Source organism: Prinia subflava, chromosome Z (genome assembly GCF_021018805.1).
Source record: "Prinia subflava isolate CZ2003 ecotype Zambia chromosome Z, Cam_Psub_1.2, whole genome shotgun sequence".
NCBI classification, from domain to species: Eukaryota; Metazoa; Chordata; class Aves; order Passeriformes; family Cisticolidae; genus Prinia; species Prinia subflava.
Genome location: NC_086283.1, coordinates 74,463,073 through 74,486,108, shown reverse-complemented (window position 1 = coordinate 74,486,108; position 23,036 = coordinate 74,463,073). Strand labels below are relative to the sequence as shown.

Here is a 23,036-nt window from a genome sequence, read left to right as displayed (position 1 = left end):
TTACTGCCAAAATATTCTGGAAATTACTTCACAATGTAAGATGTCACATACGCCTTCTCTTCACATTAGACAGGAAAAATAGAAAATAACTGAATAAACTGGCTACCTAACATGCTGCTATTTTTGAGCCTGGACTGCCGGACTCTGGCTTTAAATCACATAAAACAAAACAGAATGTAAAAATAATGATAAGAAATGCTTGCAAACAGTAAGTTTAAACTGCAGTTTTGCATATACAAAGATTATTTTGCATGTACATCGAAAATGATGGTCTGAGATTCTTATCCATTATGCAAAATGGCTTCAGCTCTATATTATATCTATTTTTCATGTGAATTTACAGAAAGAAACCTTTAAATTTAAAGCTTAGCTTCAACTGTTCAGTATTCAGTATTATTCTTCTACTTTTTCTCTCCTTAATATTTAAGCATTCTACAGCTACTATTTGATATCAAGAAAAACCCCAAACATGCACATTGTATGATGTATGGCCAGATGGTGTAGTTTAGAGATTAATATTTAGGTCTACATGCAAACATAGTTAACATAAATTATCAGAAACAGGCAAATGGATTGAACTTTAATCTTTCCTACTTTCCTCACCAATCTGAACCACTTTGTGGCCTTACCATCCTCTCATAAAGCACCATTTTGTGAAAAGAAAGTTAATCTGTATTTCCTCAGACTTAATAGCCACACTGGAACAAAGACTTGAGTGGTATTGGCAGACACATTTCAAAAGTGTGAAAGACCAATAACTCATGAATAACAATTCTGTACTAACAGTTTTAATGAGTACTTTAATGGTTTAATGGATGACACTTTAATAGGATTTCTAGTATTTTCATTCTGAAAGCTTGCCTTCCATAAAGCTGTCATTAATAAAGTGGATTTCTTCACAGCATAACTGTGTGGTATAGGAGCTTTGTGCAAAAGAAATAAAAATATTTGTAATACTGGTATTTCCCCCCCCCATGCTTTGACAAATCTTTCAGCCAGTGTGTTCTTAATGGCTGATGCTTAAAGAAGTGTCATCTCTTAGTAGGAAAAGACTTGAGCAATATTTACTATCACACTGCACCATCCATAATATTGACTAATAATCATGGTAACCAAAATGTTCTGGTGGTAAGCAAACCAGAAGAATTTCAAACAATCTCCCTCCAGTAATCTATATTCCTGTTGTTTTCCTGTACACCACTTAAACAAGAGGCAAATGTTCCCTGATGTGAGTCCTCCAGGACTAGATCCTGGTTCAGCACTAAGGAAGGAAGGAGTATGACAAAATGTCACCCTCCTAGTGTGAGCTGACATGTGCCTGCCTGCTCTGGAACACTGCTCCTCTAAGGATCACTACAGCAGCAAATCAGAAGGCAGCGGTTGTAAGTTCCTGTGGAATGTGAGGAGTGGTATATACTGCACAACTTCCACAACCCAGGAAGAGGAAGGAAACATGTCCTGGAAGGCATTTTAAAGCACTGTAGGTGTTTGTGGCTTGAACAAATCACCAGTGAGCACTGCTTCACAAAGAAACCTAAGACTAGGTAGGAAAAGTAGAATGAAAAGTAGAATGAAAAACAAAAACTGGAGAGCATGTCAATGCAGGCTCAGAATGCAGCTATGCAGAGAAATGAACAGTTTGACTCTCTTTTACCAATGTCAGCAACTGTGAGGAGAATTTCATACCATAGCAGATGAATCTATAATAGAGTGCTATTGTATTATGCAGAAAACTTGCTAATAGAATGAGATTTACATACTGCATTACCAAAATGTGAATGCTAGATACATGAATTCTTTAATTCATGATCATGGCAATTTGTCAACTGGAATTATGTTTTTTTAATTAAGATGGAGACTTTCCCATTACACTGCAAAGGGTATAATTTTCAAGAATATGGGGGAAAACCTCCAGATATGGCTGAAACTTCTTTTAAACTCACATATGAGTTTGTGTCTTGGTCCTAAAAACAATTAAAACTGCAGTTGAGATATTTTCTATTAACTCTCAAAGGGAAGAGACCTTACTATTCAAGAGTAGCAAGAAATAAAAGGTTTTTTTCCAAAAGCTTTTGTAAATTTCCCTCAAGAAAAAAAAAAAGGTATTTTCTTCACAGTATCAAGCTAATAATCCTATGACTAAATGAAATTATACAAAACCTGATTCCAGTGGAATCAAACAAGCTGTATAAGCATACAACTACATAAAATTTAAAGAGGAAAATACTGACATCCTTGCTTTAATATTTAAACTTGCTTTGTTTAAATATTTTTGTGGTTAAGGCATTCTGCTCTTTTGTTTTGTATCGTGCATGAAATGCAGCAGGTCTTTTCATCATATTCTTAAAGTACTGTCCACATTTTTTATTTCATGAAAAGAGTAAAGGACTGAAATTCTTCATTGATTCCTCCATTTTTCTCTACAAGCCCCTAAAATTATTACAAATTAATGTTTCTAAAAACCTCCTGAAAAACTCAATTTTATCTATAATGACCTACTTAGTTTATTCTTGAACAGTTTTTCTTGCTTCAAGTACGCTACTTTTCTCTTTCTACACATATCACTGCTTTCAGTTGGGCAAAATAAAACTGATATTAATTACAGTGTAGAATCATAGAACTATTTAGGTTGGAAAAGACTCCAAGATCATTGCGTCCAACCTTTGACTGACCACCACCACTCCAACCATAGCACTAAATGCTATACCCAGTTGTTTCTTGAACACTTTGAGTCATGGTGATTCCACCACCTCCCTCCGTTCCAATGTTTTCAGTAAAAAACTCTTACTGATGTCCAAGCTGAACCTCCCCTGGCACAGCTTGAGGCCATTTCCTCTTGTCCTGTCACTTCTTAGCTGGGAGAAGAGACCAAACCCCACTTGGCTACAACCGCCTTCCAAGGAGTCATTTGACTAACTAAACTTGGCAAAAAATTTAGGTATCAGACCACAACACTGCATCCTAATATTAACACCAGCTTTCTATTGTATGATTAGTTATATAAGCATAAACAAATCCCAGTGAAGCATTCACAGCACAAAGGAAGGAGATAATACCCCACTCTAAATCTGGACTAGCAGGACTTCAAATTCCTGCACTGTCTTTAAAATTCTCTACCATAACTACACTGCTGGCTTGGATGCTACCCTAGGTAGAACTAAGCGCTAAGCAACCTAGGTGAATGCAAGTATATGTGCTATAAATAAGAAGACCACTTTTCATCATTCATTGACTGTGCTAATTGTTTCTCAATAAATGGAGCACATCCTATGAAAGTAAAGTTAAAAAATACCAATAAATGATGTTTGTAATATTAGAAAGAGGAAACCATTAAAAGGAAAAAAACAAAACCATATTTTTGCTGAGAAAAAAAAAAATTTCCACACAAGTCACTATTATCTACAATGACATAGCAGTTAAGTGCAGCTGTTTCTTTGATAGAGATTCATTCAGTGAATTATTTGATCTTCCTGGACTTCTAAAATGTATTATATTGATAATAAGTTTTATATGTGCTTTTAGGATACAAGATTTACTGTGTTTTAGTATCCAGTGTTTATGTTGTTGCAGCTTGAGATACAGAAAGAGAAATATAACATATTGAGTAAACTGTGTTCCTGTCACAAATCCTACCGATTCTGAAAAGCTACAATAAAAAAAAGGTCAAAATGCATCTTTATGTTTTCCAATACACAGTTTTAAAGCAAAAGACTGACTGCAATTTATAGAAAGAAACCTGATGAGAGAAAACATGAAATTATACACAACCTCTTGTAACATTTGTTAATCAGTGCATATATGCACATTCACAGTAAAACATACAGTAACATACAGCATCTGATAGTGTAAATTTTCTGTTCTAGTGACAGATTATCACACAAAAATAGAATGAATATGAATACACTTCCTTAAGGGTGTAAAGGTGTACATAGGTACAGACCTCAGAAAAGAAATGTTAAATTATTTTTCAAAGATCTCAGAAAGCTGCTTTGGAGGAAGATTTTCTGTTCTGTCTCAGAGGAGGAAATGGCTTTACAAATATATCATAGAGTAGCAGAAAATTACTGGTTTTATTCAGTTTATCTCCATGACCATTTCCCACTTTTAAATTCTGAACTCTCAGATAAGAAGGAGATACAATACAAAGGTCAGTATCTTATAAACGCAGATTTTTGCTCAGCAGCTGTGAAGTCCATATGGACCCTTGAATTACATAAAAATCCCACTGAAAGTGTCAAAGTCAGCAAAAGCTTCCCAATAATCAGCTGGGGTCAATCCTGCCTTTAAATTAGAGAAGAGAAAAGAACTGTGTGACATTACTGATATGATATGTGATGTTAATAGAGTAAACCAACATTTTTTTTAGGCTTGAGGATTGTGAGCTAACAAAAAATTAATGAAGGATTATGAAAATTTATTTTGAAGTAGAGATGAACCTCATAGCAATATCTTGTGTTAACACTAGAGAAACACTTTATGCAACATGTGAATTGTAAGTTTATTTGAATCTTTTCACAGTAATAATCCTTGAGGCTTGGCCCCTGTTGTCCCATAAAAGATGGTATTCAAGGTAAATTTGTGAGAGAAGTATAATGGAAGAAATCTGTTGCTCTGCTGATACGCTGTAAGAGCTGGGATAGGAGATGCCCTGAAGAAGACACTACGGAATAGTTTCTGAAGACTTGTAGAAGTAGGAATTTGTCCAGTTGATGACACTGAAACTTAGAAAACATTATATAGCTAGAAGGTGTTCTACACTGGAGAGTTCTACCTGTTCATTGTTTTGAAGAGACAGAGACATTTGGCTGTCTGAGGAAGTGGAAACAAGAAGGAAGCGATACTCTTCCAAAAGGAATAAACCAAACTTGTATTGACTTTTGATCAGAAATTCTGATCAAAAGTAAGAGGATGGAGCATGAGCAAGCATGGAAGAGGAACAAGTATTCAGGCATTTCTTAGAAAATGAAAAGATGTGTTTGTGTGGTGAAACTAGAAGTTCTTTTGAAGTGGCAACTGTAATAGGTTGTGCTAAAAAAATAATTTAAACATCCTTTCAAAATGGAGTTAACTTCCTGATAGAAGGAAGAGATGTCAGAGTCTATCAGAAAATCATCAACATATATTTTACTTTATGGTTTCACAAAATTCTCATAACAGTTATTGTAAACAATCAATACATCTGAAGAATTTCATCCATACAATGCAAACAATTCCACAAAAAGTAAAATAAAATAAAACAATAAAATAATATTGCCAACATATAAATGGCATTATTTAAAAAGAAAAACCAAAATCATCAGTGGTAATTAATGAAAACTCTTGTCTTCCCTAAACAGGAATTAATCGGAGGATTTTGTTGGTATCAATAAAGGTCAGTAGTTTTGTACTGGATGTTACACCTTGAACTTTTGAATAGGAGAAATATCTCTCTTTCCTTCTGTCTCACCAGTTCTAGTGTTATCTGAAGTGATAATGACAGAACTGTTACCATCTGTACCTCTTTCTGCCTTGCAATCAGATTTAAAAAGACTGTTTAAAGGGATGTTAGTGAGAATTGCTGCTGAAGTAGAAGGTCCTAATCCATGACCACAAATATACCCACCACTTCCCGTTGCTGGCACAAGAGCTTAAGCAGACATGTGGTGAGCTAGTTCAGGGCACTGATCCAATTGAAAACAGCAAAGAAAAATAAAACAATTAGTTTTCAGCTGAATCTGTTTCCTGAGATAATCCTTGAACAGCTGCACATGTGCTAGTGCCAGGATTGGCACAGGAGAGACAACAGGAATGCACAGCCAAGACATGGAGATGACTTACAGTGATCATCAAACTGCAGCTTTAGTCCACTGCCTAGCCTAGACCATGAAACCAAATAGCAGTGCTTTTCACTAATTCTATTTCAAAATGGATGCATCTTGGACTAGATGGAAATGAAGTGGTATCTCTAAAGCTGTAATTTCAAAGATAAATGTTGAACCTTCTTGAGCAAGGCACTGTGAATGAAGCTTGATGTAGACCCACAGCTGCCCATATTCTAATCTTGAATGTCTGATCATTCTGCTCCAGATAGTATGTTTTGTAAAGATTACAAAAAGAAAAAAAAAAGGAGAAAAACCCCAAACAAATGAAGGGGAGAAAAAAAAGTGAAAGTTGTCCTGTTTACACACACTAGAGAAACTTCTGCAGGTACAGAAGATACTACAAATTAAATGATTTAATGTATCTTTCAATATTGGTTATAAATTATTAAAATTACATTCCTAAGATGATTTTATTTACTTAATTAAGAAAGAGATAATACAAAACACCAAAACTTTTAAGTTCTATTACGGCATAAGAAAGCCATGTCACTTCCCCACCAGGTTCCAGATGTAGTACAGCAGAATTGTTTATTGGTATAGAATGATACTAGATGACTAGCAAATGACTTGGATTTTTCTATACAGAAAAAACAATTAATTTTCACATAGTACAACAGGAAATGGTTTTAAAATTTTTTCAAATGTGATCTTTTATTACAGTGAACATTCTGTGACCTAAATTTTCCTGTCATTATTTATAAGCTACAATCTTCATACTTAAGAACACAGGATTTACACATAGAAAAATGAGGACATTCTCTCATATTTTTTGTGACTGCAACTGTAAACAGCAATCCTAAGTTGTTCTTCAAACAAATTTATTTTCAGGACCTGTTGAAACTATATTTTCCTTTTAATATCTAATGAGATTATTTTCTAAAGCAGTCTTAAGGACTTTCTGAATACTGCATTCATTTAAATAATAACGAATTGTTCTTTATTAGGAATTGTACTTAGTATAAATTTTCAACACTTTCTGTCATGACTTTTATAATACAATGGAAATGTATAGGGTTTCCATGTACCCTGCACTAACATGTTACTGTGAAACTAACCTGTAAAAGTCATCTTGAGTGGTTTTTTTTTTTCACTGCCAGTGTCCATACAAACCTTCAAATGCAATTAATGTGCGGCCCCGAAAAAAAATAAGACCAACGTAGGCTTTTACTCAACCATGCTGACAAAGTGTTGGAGGGTTTTAAGCAAGGATTAGTGACACAACAGACCATAAAGAAAACACTGTGTCAGTGATCCCTCTAGGAGCTGTTATTCCTTGGAACACCAACCTGATCCCCTATAGCTGATCTATGGAAGCACTTTTTTTCTGATGGTTCATTGCATACTTGATCGACGTATTTTTGACATAGACAATATTTTGGCATTGAAGTAACAGCTATAATTTACCAGGTTTAATGGATGTATCCCTATGTCCCTTAAGCCACAAATTACTGACCTGAGAGGCTGCTACTCTCCACTATAGCAATACCTATATACTCCGTGGGTTATTGACAAGATGGCTGGTAAATTATTTCTGTCTTCCAGTTAAATTCTTTCATGCTCTTCTACACCATCACTCACAATTTATCAAAGTGGTATTTTTGACAAGAGGAAAATACAATGTCCTGAAACTGCTACATTAGAAAAGACACCAAGCACCTGCAAACTCTTTTATCTCATGTAAAATTGAAGCAGTGGACTGAACCTTCTTTGGAGCTTTTGCTGTATGTGTCCTGTCAACATCATACAAGAGATTTGTAAAATAATCTAAGGTTCTTTAAACTGTAGAAAAGAGAGATGTTTGTATATATTAAAAGAAGTCTATGCTGTATCATTCACACTTGAGTTCTATTACGTGTCCACAGAATCTGCCTGACGTATCTTTATAAAAAGAGAATCGGATTTTATGAGCAAAGGAGGCACTCACCAATATAGTAATTTTACACCATTTTTTATCATCAGGTTTTAATATCATACAAACCTGGCACCATATCAGAGAGAAATCCTGGGAAACAGCAAGCATGGCATTTAAAATTCAAATAGTAAAGAAGTGGGGAAAATTACCTCATACTCCTGTGAGAACTTCAGATTGTCATTTGCTTTCAATCTTTCAATGTGATCTGCAAGTTCCAAGATAGGTATTGGTGGATGACTGGCCATACCTGTAGAACAAGAAAGAAGAACAAAATTTAAAGTAAACTACAGTGATGGCATTGCTCTAAAATTTAGAAAATGCAGTAGTTAGAATGTCTATAAATGTGTAAGTAGTAAAGATGTCATATGTGAGAGAAGCAGGCAAATAGTTTGGTTACTCAAAGCAGGACATGCTCTGCATAGATGAGCTCTGAAGCCAAATTAAAAGAAGTCACCAAACGTATTCCCAAAGCTAATACTCCTAGTGCAGAGGAAAGAGCTACTCTTGTACGAGTCAATGAGTTTAGCTAGGCATGGAAAAATGAGACAGTTAGACCTGATGTTGACCTCTGCTTTGAGTAATGACTCTTAATGTCATTTCAAACTCCTTCTACCGCAATGCGTGAAATGAAAACTCTGTTGAATTAGATGAGGAAATGTGAGCTGAGAAACAGACACTGAAAGAGCCCCAAAGGGGAAACAATAGTGTTTTGACAGAAAACAAAGTGATTTATGCATAATCAAGAAAAATGAAGTTGAATAATGAAGGTTACCAGGGTAACCAGAGACACCTGAACCTGCAAAGGAAATGGTAAAAAAGAGAAACCTAAACCAACATAACACTAACTTATAAAATAAATCATAAAATAATGAAATGGAAAGGTTGAATATTAATAATAATAATAATAGTAATAATAATAATAATAATAATGCATCAAGAAGACTGACTGTGTACTCTAAATTAGAAATACTTAAGTATTTTATAGAATTCAGAGGTGACTGACATGCAGCTATGAATGACGAGAACAACATGCATCACTGCTTTAAGACAACAGTCACTGAAGACAACATTGGACATAAGACAATTAGAACTTCAAAAATGTTTTCACTAGTAGCAGATTGTAGAGGCAGGGGTTGTACAGTTTGCCTGGACACACATGCTGACTGCACTAGTACCTTAAAATATGCTTAATCTGAAACCCCATTTATCAACCCCTAAAAGTACCTACAATCTACTTCAGGTGTAAACATCTTTGTCCACTAATGAAGATACTAAGTGAAAAAGAAGTAGAGGTTGGAATTAGAAGTACAGATGGGTGTGTAAGGGGGTACTGGGACAGCAAGGCAAAAAAAAAAAAAAAAAAAAAGACAGAAAAGATATGGGGTCAACTAGAACAATCTGCCAGCTTAAGCTTTTACAGGCAAAATTTTGTGACCACATTTATTTCAAGTTATTCATCTTCATGAGCTTTTTCCAAAGTGCTTGCATTCTTCTCTTTGTACTTTATTCTATCATATCTAAAATGAAAGTGAGGTTTCAATAGCTTAGGGAAGAAATTAGAGCTGGCAAGAAAAAGTTAAGCTAGTGAACCCCAGGATCTCTTGAAATTACGAAGGGAAAACACTGATGACTCAAGGGGGCTCAAGCTGGAAGGCATGTTGCACAATGCAGTTTGCTTTGTCACCGTGACTTTCAAGAGCATGCCTAAGACAGTTGACTTTCATCTCCTTTAAACATAGCTGAAAATGACCATGTGGCTACAACACAGTCACACTATAGTATGTGTTTTAATTCTTTTTATTTTGTTTTTAATTCTTGTTTTCTTTTGGATTCTTTGACATTTCAACAATCATAACTGACTCCAAAATAATGTCCAGCAGCACTGGCCCTAATTCTTCTGACCCTATATGTATTTTTTAGAGAATCTTCATAGCACATCTGTGATGGTAAGACATTAAGGCAAGTTGTCAGTCAACTAACAGAGCAGAATATTCAGATCAGTGGGGAGATTATTTAAAATTTTCAATTAAAAAAATTAATCTCAAAATACTGATTTATTTGCTGCAGCTCTGCTTCTCTCCCATTTTCTTACAAATTTTACTTAGGACTTTGCTACTCTCAAAATGAGTGTGGGTGACAGTCATCTAATAATTAGACGGATTGATCCAGATCAAGCACCCCTATGGAAAATATGTGAGTGAAAAGGCACAAGAGAACTCTAGATTGATCCAGAAATGGAGGTGGACTGATGTACATCTACAACAGTGCTTGAACAGAGAAAATAATAGAGACAAAGATGTTTAGACCTTTTCGAGCGAATCGTGGGAGAGAGTTATTATCATATAAGGACTGAGTGGTAGTTTGGCTAGAGAGGGAGGACACAGAGCCAATCAGGGAGGCGTAGGGGACTGAATTACTGCTCAAAGCTGTAAAAAGTAAAAGCCAATCGGAAATGGGAAACAAATTAGTAACAGCAGAAGACCATCATAATCAATCAATCTTGTACATACAGGCACTTCAGACATGCACAAAACAGCGTCTGGCAACTCAGCTAAGATACTTAAAGGTGCAGTTACACTACTATAAATATAAAGGTCATAAACCCAGTGAGTATGAGACTCACTCATCACACAATGAACCTGACTAAATCACCAGCATCATGAACACAAATTATAATAATTAACTTGCTGTGAAGGAATATTTATCTAGAGATGCTGAATACCCATTCTTTTTTAAAAATTATTTATGTTTATATGCTTCTCTACACGACACTTGACATTTTCAAGGGGAGATTTCATATTAAACACTTCGTGTAAATAAGAAATTTGAAGGTAAACTTTTCTAAGGCAAAAAGAGGAACTAATTACAACTTCAGGAACTGACAAATTTTAACTGCATTTAAACCCTTCCTCTACGTCTCATTTTTCAGTAATTACACTTTGAAAAAAAATTCTCAAATAATATTTGGCAGTTAACTTATGAAGTAATTGCATTAGGTCTATTTTCATATTTTAAATATACAAAATGTGCTCTACTGATATGATAGAAACAGGTATTTTTAAAAAGAATTGCTATGTAATCAGTCTTTGAATCATAACAGAATATGCTATGAATGAACATCCTAAGATGTCATTACACCTCATGCAAAAGCATGAGCTTCTATTGAACACATGTAGAACTTGACTCAAAAGATCCCACTTAAAATACAGCTAAATACACTTCTTTTTGTGGTTACAAATAAGAAAAAACACTTATTTGATGACACACTCCCACATCAATCAACATATGTCATGACAACACAAAAACTTAAAAGACAAAATACAGCTAAATTACAACAGATCCTGTGACATGCTAAAAATTTGAAAGAAATACCATGCTGAAAACATGCTTTCAAATTCTCCTTTAAATAGGATATCTCTTCTTTTTTTTTTTTAAAAAAAAAAGAGATAAAAACACCTGAAAACTCAAAGAAAGGAAAACTCCCAAAACCACCACATGCAAAACACACTTGAAATTGTGCCCACTAAAAAATTTTATTTTCTTTCTACAATAATAATCTGATAAGATTTGGTAGAAGATTGCTAAATGTAACTGATCTTATGCAGCCTAGTAGCAATCCCTTTACACGAATTAAATAACAATATATGGTTTGATTACAGTGTAGAATTATCCTCTGGTTAATCTATGGTAAATACATGACTAAGGAACAGGAAATACTATTTGTGCCACAATTTCAATGAAAAAGCTAAGAGAGTAAAGTCAGAATCATCTGCATATTAACAGACATTAAACCTGGTAATTATATTTCTTTATCCCATCTAATCAAGTGGGTGTTTTGGGCTTGTCATTAGTGCATTAAATTAGGATTTTTTTTGTTGTCAGGGTTTTATGATAAGGACTTTTAGAAACATTGATGAAACACACATTAATTTACCAATTTGGAACTGCAGGTTGACATACCCACAATAAACAAGAACAAAGTTAGAAATTAAAGAGCAAATCTGCTAGTACACAGACTACAATCTACATGAAGTGAAAATGTGACACTATTGTCACAGAAATTTCTTTAGGAAATGAGTGGTACTTTAGGTCTAATTGAATTAATTGTCTGTGACTCTACAAACTCCTCATTTTTATTTAATAACAGAGAACACTCTTCTCCATACCAATCTATGCTGATTAAGATATCCCTTTATAGAAAAAGGAAGGAATTAGTAACTGTGGTTGTTGAGACCTATCCTTATCAAAAAGATGGAAAAAAATACCTGCTTAAATTCAGCCATGGAAAATGGAAAAAAGTAAGGATGACCCTGATTCAATAGGAATTCAGCATTCATGAAAATTTATCAAGAATGCCTTTAGTACATGACAAAAAAGTTACTGTTACTTTAAAATTTCATTTTCACAGAGCCAAAGCTAAGCCAGAGCAAATTGCAAAGACAAATTTACAAATATACAAGAAAATCTCTAGGGAAATATATCATTCTGCAACAGCTATTCTAAAATAATTGCAAATGCATATATAATATTGCAAAATTATGCCACTTTTTGTTCCAGAATATTTTATGTTCTTCAAAACTTGGTAATTACTCTGGAATGAAAACATTTTCTCTTTTTCTGCAGCTGAGACTAAGCTTTAACAAGGAGCCTTAGTATCTCCATAGCCTCACTGCAGAAGCACCACCTCTGAGTGATATGTAAGTTACCTATAATGAGAAAAGGGGTAACCTAATTTTCAGATCCTGATCTAAAAATGTCAAATACAATAGGATATCACAAAAACTGTGTTCTAAAATCTGGGGGGGCTGGGGAGAGGGGGAAAGGATAACTCTTGTGAAGAGAATAATTTTCAACTTCATCTCCTAGCTCAGCAGATTCTGGGTTCCTCCAGGTTTCAAAGCAATGAAGTAGGATATCAGAAAAGTATTTGCATTGGAAGCTGTACCTTTCTTAGGTGCCTAAATCCTTCATGTGACACATGTTCATAGGAGGAGCTGTATCTACGACAGCTTGCTATGAAAAAGCATTTTAGTCTGTTTTTGCAATGGAGACAAAGCACAGTGCTTCCTTCAGCATTGTCATGATTCTCAAACAGATGCTGAGTGGATAAACTGCACAAGGAAATTTCTGCTGTCTTGCAAAGCAGGTAACTAAATCCAGACATAATTTTTTCCACCTTTTTTTATTTGTACTCTTCTCCTTTGAACATATTTTATGTTTTTTCTGCTTTATCATGGAAATAAGTTTGTGGAAATTCCTTAGCAACTCAGGGAACAAGTGTTTAGTAAGCAATTATCTAATTAAAAAAAAGTCTTTAACTTAGAGCTGTAATAATTCTATTTATTTTTCTTGTATTCCAAAGCATCTTATTTAGTTCATAAGATATAATGAGATAATTGTTTAATTGGCACCCAATTACAAAAATTACTTTTAAGTGTGACATGTTATAGTTAGATGAGGATAAAAAATCAAGTCACTTTTGAGGCATGACTCAACTTAGTTCTCTGGCTGATTGGCAGATTGAAGTCTGCCTGAGCCTTGGATCTCTCAGAACCCACTCAAACTACCAAATTTCAGTTAATTTTACTCTGCACAACTGGGCTTCCGTATTTGATGAAACCTTTTGTGAGGCTTAATTATTACCCCTTCTTTACCTTAACTCTCCCATGTGGCATAGAGACCTCTAAAATTTGTGCACCACGTTAATGGTTTTAATTCTGTGTTTCATAAGAAAGTTGTAGAAAGGTAAGAATGTGATAGATTTTTCTTCAGCTGTTCTAGTTATGGATGAATAACAGATTTATAAATGAAATCCTACTGAGAGATTGGGTATTTTCATGTTTGCTGAAAGAGAACTTGGCATTGCTGTGACCCACTCACTGGCATATGGGCTTATCTAACACATACACATTTTTGGATAACACACACGGACCTGGGATCTTGTTCTCAGATAGGAGAACTGTGGGCTATTCCAAATGTCAGGGCAAAGTGTGAAATATACCTATGGAGTTACTCCATCCAATGAGGAGGGAAGCCAGAAATAAATTTGATCCTTTCTGAATAAGTTAAGATAGGAAACTCTTTAGATTAGAGCTCTTTAGATCATTTTATATTATTAAAATACATATTTCTGTGACAAGAAAAAGTGACAGGAAAGCAAGACTTTTCCTGTGCTGGTAGTTTAGACTGTGAAATTTTATAACATCTTCTTGCTGAATTGAAAATTTTATTACAACATATTTGTGCCAAAATAATTCTCTAAATATCACCAAAGATAAAATGTTGCTTTCTCAAATTTTGTGTCAACCTCATCACTTGTAGTGAGAGTCATTTACAATTGTGGTTGGAAATTCAAATTCACCCCAAGGACTTAACTTTCAAATTATTTTGTTATCTGTATCTGATCATGTCTTTCCTTATGCAAAATATATGATTGATAGCATTTTTGGAATGAGGCTGTTTTGAAGTCTTTTAAAGTACTAAAGTTTACAACAACTCATAATTTTATAGGACTGTCTCATTCACCTCTCCAGGTTAAAACTGCTAGTCCAGATATGCCAATGTAATTTAGAATATTTTTCTCTAACACTTCTGTACATTATGGATTCATTCAAAATTTTTTTCCTCTCCCACTGGAATCAGTTGGTCTGCCAGGAAAGCTCCAAGCAAACTGCTTTCATGATCTAAAAAAATAAATCTTTACAATAACAACTATGTCAAATCATCTACCTTGATGCATTTGTACTGAAAGTACATTCACAACTCTGTCCTTTGTTTTATCTGTAGGCAATGTTGAGAAAAGCCTCATTTTATGAGGGTGGCAGCAGATTTTTCAGTAAAAGGAATCAAAAGCATAACTACATTAGCCTTATCCCCTTCCCCAGCTGCCTCCTCTGCAATACCTCCCTATCTAGTTCTGCTACCTCGCAGAAAATAAAACCCATACCTTTGAAAGTGAAAGAACAACAAACCCAACAAAGCTGATATCCTGAATGTACAGCCTTTGTGTAGTTTCTCTATGTACATATAAAAATTATTGCATGTTATTTGATGCTGCATTGCTGGTTGGGAGATGGATGAATATTCCAGTAAGATCTAAACACCTAACTAAAATTTAAGTTAATGACATGGTAGTCCTAATTGAAGTTAATGTGAGTTAAGTGAAATTCTGCTTTTACTAACAAAAGAACTATACCTTGATTTCATTGTGACTGTTTCCATATTAAGTACATGTTCATTAACACGTGTAATAGAGTAACACAAATCTACTGGGGTAAGATTTTTCTCCTTGATATTTGGTTGTATGCTGAGTCATATAACAGGCCTGAACTGTGTCTAGGGATCTTAAATTGTACAATAATAGGAAAAAGATCATCATCTGATGTACTGTATTTTTAATAATAATGGTAATACTCCAATCTGTGAAAAGGATTATATCAAAGAAGAGGAGTTCCTAGTAGAAACAGATCGCAGATGTTCTGCTCAAATAACTTCACAGAAAAGTGCAGACTTCACAGATAAACTATGGCCATTAAATCCTCTCCAGTCGTTTTCAGATCAATGAGGTCGAATTACAGTGTGTAAAAGTGCCACAAATTCTGCTATTTCTTAATAACTTTACCTTCTCAATGTAAATTAAGAACTAATTACAATAAATTAATTTTATATGTTAGCACTTGGCAGCAGGGTTTTTTCCCTCATGTTTCATTTTAATTATGATGAATACTAAATAGATAGGTAAGATTATGCATGTAAATAAATAGAGCACAGAAAATTAGGCTTATATATCTAGTTATTATTCCATTATTTATTGGATGAAGAGGGAAACATAGCGACGATTGATGAGGTAAAAGCTGAGGTAATTAATGCCTTCTTTGCCTAAATTTTTAATAGCATGGTCAGCTGCACAACCCTATGTGTGGGTATCCAGCCCCCTGAGCTGGAAGACATAGATGGGGAGCAGAACCCCGGAAAAAATCGTCAGTGATGTGCTACACCACTTAGACATGCACAATTGTGTGGGATTGGATGGGATACACCCAAGGCAGAGCAAGGGAGTTGATTAAAGTACCCACTGAGCTTCCTGCCCTCATGTACCAGCACTCCTGCCTAACTGGGAATGTTCTAGTTAACTGGAAGTTTCCAAATAGGACATCTATCAACAAGAGGGGCAGGAAGGAGGATCCAGGAAACTACAGGCCTGTCAGTCTAGCCTTGCTGGGGAAGGTCACTGAGCAGGTCATCCTGACATCCTGGCTTTTATCAGCAGTTGGATGGCCAGCAGGACCAGGGCAGAGATTGCCCCAGAGTACTGGGCATTGGTCAGGCCACACTGCAAATCCTGTGCTCTGTTTTGGGCCCCTCACTCCAAGAAAGACATTGAGGGGCTGGAGCATGTCCAGAGAAGGGCAATGGAACTGGGGAAGGGTCTGAAGCACAAATCCTGTGAGGAGCAGCTGAGGGAGCTGGGGGTGTTTAGCCTGGAGACAGAGGAGTCTGAGGAGACCCTACTGCTCTCCATAACTGCCTAAAAGAAGCCAGGTGGGGGCAATCTCTTTTCCCAAGGTAATAAGTGACACAGGAAGAGGAAAGGGATTCAAGGTGTGCTGGGGAGGTTCAGATTAGATATTAGGAAAAAATTCTACATGATGAAAGGGTCATCAGGCATCGCAACAGGTTGCCCAGGAAAATGGTGGATTCACTGGCCCTGGAGTGCTCAGAAAATGTGGGTGTTGCACTTCAGGACTTGGTTTATTGTAGAACATAAGGTGCTTGGTTAATGGTTGGAGTTAATGATTTTAGAGACCTTTTCTTACCAAAACAATTCTGTGATTCTAGTAAGCCATTACTCATTATATAACTGTATACAAACAATTACTTGTTTTAGGCATAAGCTAGACTTTACTAACAATATTTTTTCTTCCCATGTTTCAATGATTTTTTATATATTTCTTTCACTGTAAAACCCTTTAAAACTTTTACAAATGTGCTGAGTAACAGATGAAAACTTTATCCAGAAACAATGAGCCTACACTGAAACTGTAGCCTCAGAAGAAGGCTAAAACTTTCAGTTATTTGCATCTACCAAGTTCCTATGGTAGACAGGTCCCAGAGCATGTCAACAAGATTCCCACACTAAGATGAAATTAAATTGGAAGATGTGCTCCTAAAACACACCTGATTTTCCCCAGCTGCTAGGAGCAGAATACTGGAACAGACTGAAAAAGCAAGGCTGGAGAAAAATTCAAGCCTCCAGACTCTTCCCTTTCTACTTCTGCCATATCCATGAAGTGTGGGGCTTTAGCATTCATTACTCTGCAGACACACTCATTCTGGGGCAACATCATCTCAATACAGTCCTTGTTCAGAAGATCAGGAACAAGATTTGCATGTTCACTTAACCCTTTGGTTGTATTTATCACGTCAACTTCAGCAGCTAATCCTCAGCATCTCAAGCACCTAATTTCCTGCTTTTATGAACTTGATTTGACTACATTTTTTACTTAATATAATATCAAGTTTGACAAAAAAACGGGCTTATGAAGATTTAGCACCTAATTAGCATCAGACTCCATGCAAACATATTGTAATAGAAAACAAGTCTACTGGGACATAATCAAAACAAGGCCAATTTAAGTAAAAGTTGACTCCTGCAAATGTGGTAAAAATACTGTTTTAAGTATTTCTCTCTTGGTGCTTCTTGAGATTAAACATCTTTAAGAAAACCATGATTAATGAAAAAAATACTTTAATAAAATATTTGAGATTGTGTTGCTTCTGACCTCAAAACTACTGACATATTAACATCCTCCTTGACCATAACATATAGCCTTATTGTCAACGACAAGACCATTTATCTACTTATATATTTCTATTCTGTATTGTACATCTGCAAACCAGTGGAACTTAAAATGATGTCAATATATTACCTGATAATGCAGTAGATAAAATGGAGGCTTATTTACAAAGAAGTGTCCATAAAAATATCATTAATAAACAGAGGGATGCACATTTCCCAGTAATATTTTCTAGCATTAAATTGGTTTTTTTAGTAGGTTTAAGTTGGAATTTTAGCACATAAAACACACTCATACAGCATATGTATCTTTGGGGTCTTTTTTACAAAACTTCAATTTTTTTTTTCAAGCAGCCTTTTCTTTTAAATAAAGGAATTGCATAATTATTTCCAAAGCTAACAAAGAAACATATTTTGCAGCAAAACAAAACAAACCTCACTCCCCCAACCCCCAGTCAAAATACATATTTTCAAACAATCAATCCTCCTTTTCTGTAACAGCATCAGTAACCAGGCTGTGGTCACAGAGGTCTTAGTGAGTTATTAATGTCTCTTACCCGGAGTTTGAAAGTTAAGGCGTCGCAGCTCCACTGGATCTGTAGGATGGTGAGAGGGGACCTCCTTGCTGTTGGGTATGCTGCTCTTTCTAGAATCAGATTCAGCCCTCTTCCTGCATGAGAAGGTGAATACACATAAACATGTTAGCTACACAAAGATGCCTAAGTGTTTAACATTATATTCTGAAGGCAAGATGTTTATTTCTGAAAAATATTTGATCCAGTGCAAAGATAATATAATTATGTGTGGTGGATAGGGTACCTACAGTTTGCAGTGGTAAAATGGTGAGAGAAAACAGCTGCATTCTGCCCTAAACTGATCTTCCAGGACATCCTTCTGGACATCCCAATACTTTATTCTTATAATACTAAACACATAAAAAATTAGACAATTCTCCTATTTTGAATGCTATCTAGCTATACCTTTATAAAAAACCAGACCACTCCATGTTATTGTCATTAAATATTTTTATTTTATACACATAACTCTGCATTGTTATTAAAAAAACCACCTTGATTTCTTTAGGTATTTTTTTAATATGAGAAAGAACAGTCCAGAAGACACCTATTCAAGAAGATATCTATTCTTTTCACTTTCTAGGATGTAAGAATTTGCTCTGTTTTCTCTCATCTCTGTAAGAGCTGAAATATGCAATCTTCATATGTCTTATCACATCTACATATATTCAAGGATTAGAGCTGTATGAGTATTTCTAATCAAATTAAGACTTTAACTGCAAAGGAAGGAAAATTTTAAAAAATGAGAAAATGAAAGAGAAGAAAGAAAAAGGAAGTTGTCTATGTTTCCCTTTCTCTAGAGAGAGGCAGAATCCATGCGTGTTCTCACCCACATTTTTGTTAAAACTGACTCCCACTATCTGTATGTATCATTGTCTGATGCAAAACATGGAGAACCATGTTACATGAACAGTGGCTACCATGCTGCATTTTTATACAGACAGTGGAATCTTTCTTCACTAGTTATCTGTGGGTTCCTGAATGAAAACACAATCTGGCTGATATTTTTCATGTAATACAAAACAAAGAAGCAAACAGAGGAAGACTTATGTTGTGAAAAAAATACTGAGATTATTTTAAGGTAATGACAGCAGAATGTTTTCCAGGTGCCAAATATTTACATTAATATAACATTATCTTTTTCCTAATTGACTCACAATGTGACAATGATAAATCTGTTATTACTGCAGACAATTTCTTGCTCTCTTGAAATAATGAAGACCAAGTGACATACAGTGAACATAACAGAAGTTATGCCAAAATGTCAGACAGCAAGATGATTGTATGAATTTTTGAAAGTCACTAGTCCTATGGTTTCCCTGGAAAAAATAAAAATGTTTTACTGTAAAAACACCCCATCTCTTCTCCAGCAAGTACCTTAACATATGTATTACTTTCTCTTTAGTGAAGCAATAAAAATTTAAATCCGATTATTCTGATTTTAGTCTTTTTAAAACAAAATTGGTATGGATAAACTCATTTGAGATTCCTTTCTTTTGGTTTTGACTATTTCAAACTCCTGCTACAGTAGTACTATGCCCTAGTACTAGTGCTTTTTCTTCTTACTAAAGATGTGTGATGTAGCTTTCAAAAAGCCTTTTAACCTGTATTTCCTTCTCTTTAAGTCTAGGAGTCTTAAGTCTCCGTACGCTTCTAGAACTGTCCAGGGACAACCTTCATTTAACTTTTTCCTACTTAAAAGTTAGTACCAGGCCACAATTTAATATTAATATATTAAAACCACTAAAATCTCTTCTAATCATGTATCTGAATATTTTGACTACTTACAGAATAACAGAATGGTTTATTATGGATTATTAATTGGAGGAATATTCTTGTTTTTTAATCTCTCCAGCCTATAGAAGACATAATAATTCTTCCAGATTATGCAATGATTCTGAGATAGGTGGGGTAAAGTTCCACAAAGGAAAAATGATATCACTGTATAATTTTCACTTGCAGAACTGTAAGTTAGTGTTGAGTTTATGTATATGGGACATTACGAAGATTCAGAGCAGCTAATGACTCAAGTACACCCATGGATTCCTTCAAGAACTTTGGTTATTGAGTACAACCAGTTCTTGCACGTCACTAAAACACATATACAACCATATGAGTATTGTCAAGCTATCTCTTGAAAATTTACCCCATGGAGACACAAAAAAACCTCAGTGAAACTTTGCTGCTTGTATTACGTTACTTTTCAGTGCTGTAAATAATATGGCAAATGCTGCAGTTGCTCTCATATTGATAGATTACTGCCTACATTCACTTAAGACTGACAGATGCTTTGTCTTAGATCATTACCATGATGACTTTTTTTTTCTCTTTTTCCTCCTTTTCTGTATTAAATAAAGAGTGATTACTTTTCACTTCTCACCTGTCAGGTTTACTGCTCCATTTTAATGCAGCAAGGAGGGAAGAAAAGGTGAAATGTTAGTTGACCAGCAGCACAGAGAATAAGCATGAAAAGAGGAGATACAAGTAATTTTGATTTACAATAAAGATATGTAACTAAACCAAATTAAGAAATGACAGCTCATCAAAATATTCAATGCTTGGAAATCATAGAATTAATGGAGGACACAAGGTCATGTCAAAAGCAAATCTTCTGTTGAAAAATACACCTTTTTAAAACACTATCTGCCAAGAAACGAGACGTCAAATTTTATCCAGTGAGATAATGGAGAATGGGTGTTTAATTTGAGCCATGAAAACACTACACTGAAAAATTTCACCTCACTGAGATGTAGCTTCTTCTTACTGAGAAGAGAGATGAAAGGAGAGAAGATAGGAAAAATGAAAGTGGAGGGCAGACTGGAATGGCAAGGAGAGAAAGGGAGAAGAGGAAAGGAAAAGGAAGTGACAAACAAGGTTAAATATATGAGACATAAGACTTGTACTAAATTAGAAAAAAAAAAAAGAAATGAAAATTTCTAAAACTGTTTTACAAAACCAGGTAATAAAATAACAAGTAAATTAAAACAGTATCCTGGAAAGCAAGATAATCATATATCTTTTTCCAGTGAAGTATAACACTTTTAGATTTAGAATGAATGTCATGTATTAGAGGTCTACAATGATCTGTTTAGATCTGTAGTGATCTGTGATCTATAAAGTTCAGATAAACAGGAAAAATAATTTATTATCTCTCACTGATATGATCTATTATAAACAGATACTACAACTACAGTGTTTATCTTTCTGTGTGTTGATTACAATAAACAGGGGTTGTACAAACACATTTTAATAGCTTTTACTCTACAATGACCAAATTACACACATTATGAGAAAATCTTTAAGATTCCTCATCATCACTTAAGATTTCTCATTTTCCCATTTTGCATTTCTGTGCCATTTTTTTTTTTTTTTAATATCCGAGTTTTTTTCTCTTAGAAGCATATTTCTTCTTACAGCTCAAGATTCACTAGGTGACCAGCCGTTCAAATGCGGTGATTCTGCCCCTCTACTTCACATTGGTGAAAAACTATCTGGAGTGCTGCATCCTCTACTGGGGTCAGCAGTACAAAAAAGACATGGATCTGTTGGAGTAAATTCAGAAAAGGATCATAAAAATAACCAGGGGGATGGAACAGGAAAGGCTGAGAGAGCTGGGATTGATCACCCTGGACAAGAGAAGGCTTTGGGAGACTTTATTGCAGCCTTCAGCTACTGAAAGGGACTTATAAGAAAGATGGGCACAGGCTTTTATAGTAGAGCCCATAATGACAGGACAAGGGGTAACACTTTTAAAGAGGATAGATTCAGACTAGCCACTAGGAAGAATTTTTATGTGATGAAGGCTGTGAAACACTAATTTAAATTAGATTCCCCAGAGAGGTAGTCCTATCCTTTCAAGACCTATGGATGAGGCTCTGAGAAACCTGACTGAGCTGAAATTGTCCCTACTTATCACAGGTGGTTGGACTGGATGACCTTTAAATGTCCCTTCCAACCCAAACTAATCCATTATGCTATGATTCAGAGTGCTGGAGTTACTATGTTCTACAGGTTTAAGTTTAGGCTAAAGTCTTCTGAGCCAAATCAAAAAGCTGCACTTTATAAAAGCAAAACCCACAAAGTCTGTCAAGATGGCTTTAACTTCTCTTCCTTCGAAATGGAAAGATCTAGAATGAAGAACCTTTTGCTCTTCATCAGTGGAAAACTGAAATTACAGAATCTGTGATTTCTTAAAAACTACAAGGAATAGCAACAAATTCATTTGCTAAAAAAAAAAGACAAAGCCAAAACCCAAGAATGAGATGACAGGATGCTTCATGGGAACATTCACTTTTTTTTTCTAGTTTGTCCATTTTTGAGAAACACCACACAATTTCTAGAGCTCTTTAACATTCACTGAGTAAGTTCCTAATCAGCCAGATCTTATGTAAAATATATGTAAACTGTGATTCAAGCAGACCTCCTAATGGCTAGGTATTCCCTCTAGGGCATACACCATCTATCTATCTACCTAGGTTTGATTTTTGTTTGAGATTTTGGATACAAATCTTACTGTGCTGAATAAGATACTCCATCTTGGAACAAAGAAAATATTTATTTTCTTGTCAACAAGAAAATTGTCAAAAAGGAAGTGAGACTTATCTAATTTACTTGGATCTCTTGATTTAATTGCTAATAAAGTTTAATAGATGGAAAGATCTGATCCAAAATAGGTGTCTCCCTTTACTATGACTGCAGGTTTCACTGCTGCAACGACAGAGAACACTGAACTGGTTAATGGCCAAGTCAGTTCCATTTGCCAAGACACAGTCAACTGTAACTCAGGAAAAATAGTTTTTATTGTGAGAACAGTTGAATATAGGAACAAGTTGCCAAAAAGGTCACTGAGTTGCCATTCTTAGCTATACAAAACTTGTCTGGACATCTCTCTG

At 35.0% G+C, this 23,036-nt stretch overlaps 1 protein-coding gene across 1 annotated transcript in view; it reads right to left on the bottom strand.

The window, feature by feature from the left end:
- PTPRD (protein tyrosine phosphatase receptor type D) overlaps positions 1–23,036 on the bottom strand; it is a 369,891-nt gene that overhangs the window by 69,167 nt on the left and 277,688 nt on the right. Inside the window, exons 20-21 of the mRNA XM_063422525.1 lie at positions 18,127–18,239; positions 7,923–8,020 (exon numbers count right to left, since the gene is read on the bottom strand). Of these exons, the coding sequence (XP_063278595.1) occupies positions 7,923–8,020; positions 18,127–18,239 (211 nt within the window). The remainder of the gene's footprint in view (positions 1–7,922; positions 8,021–18,126; positions 18,240–23,036) is intronic.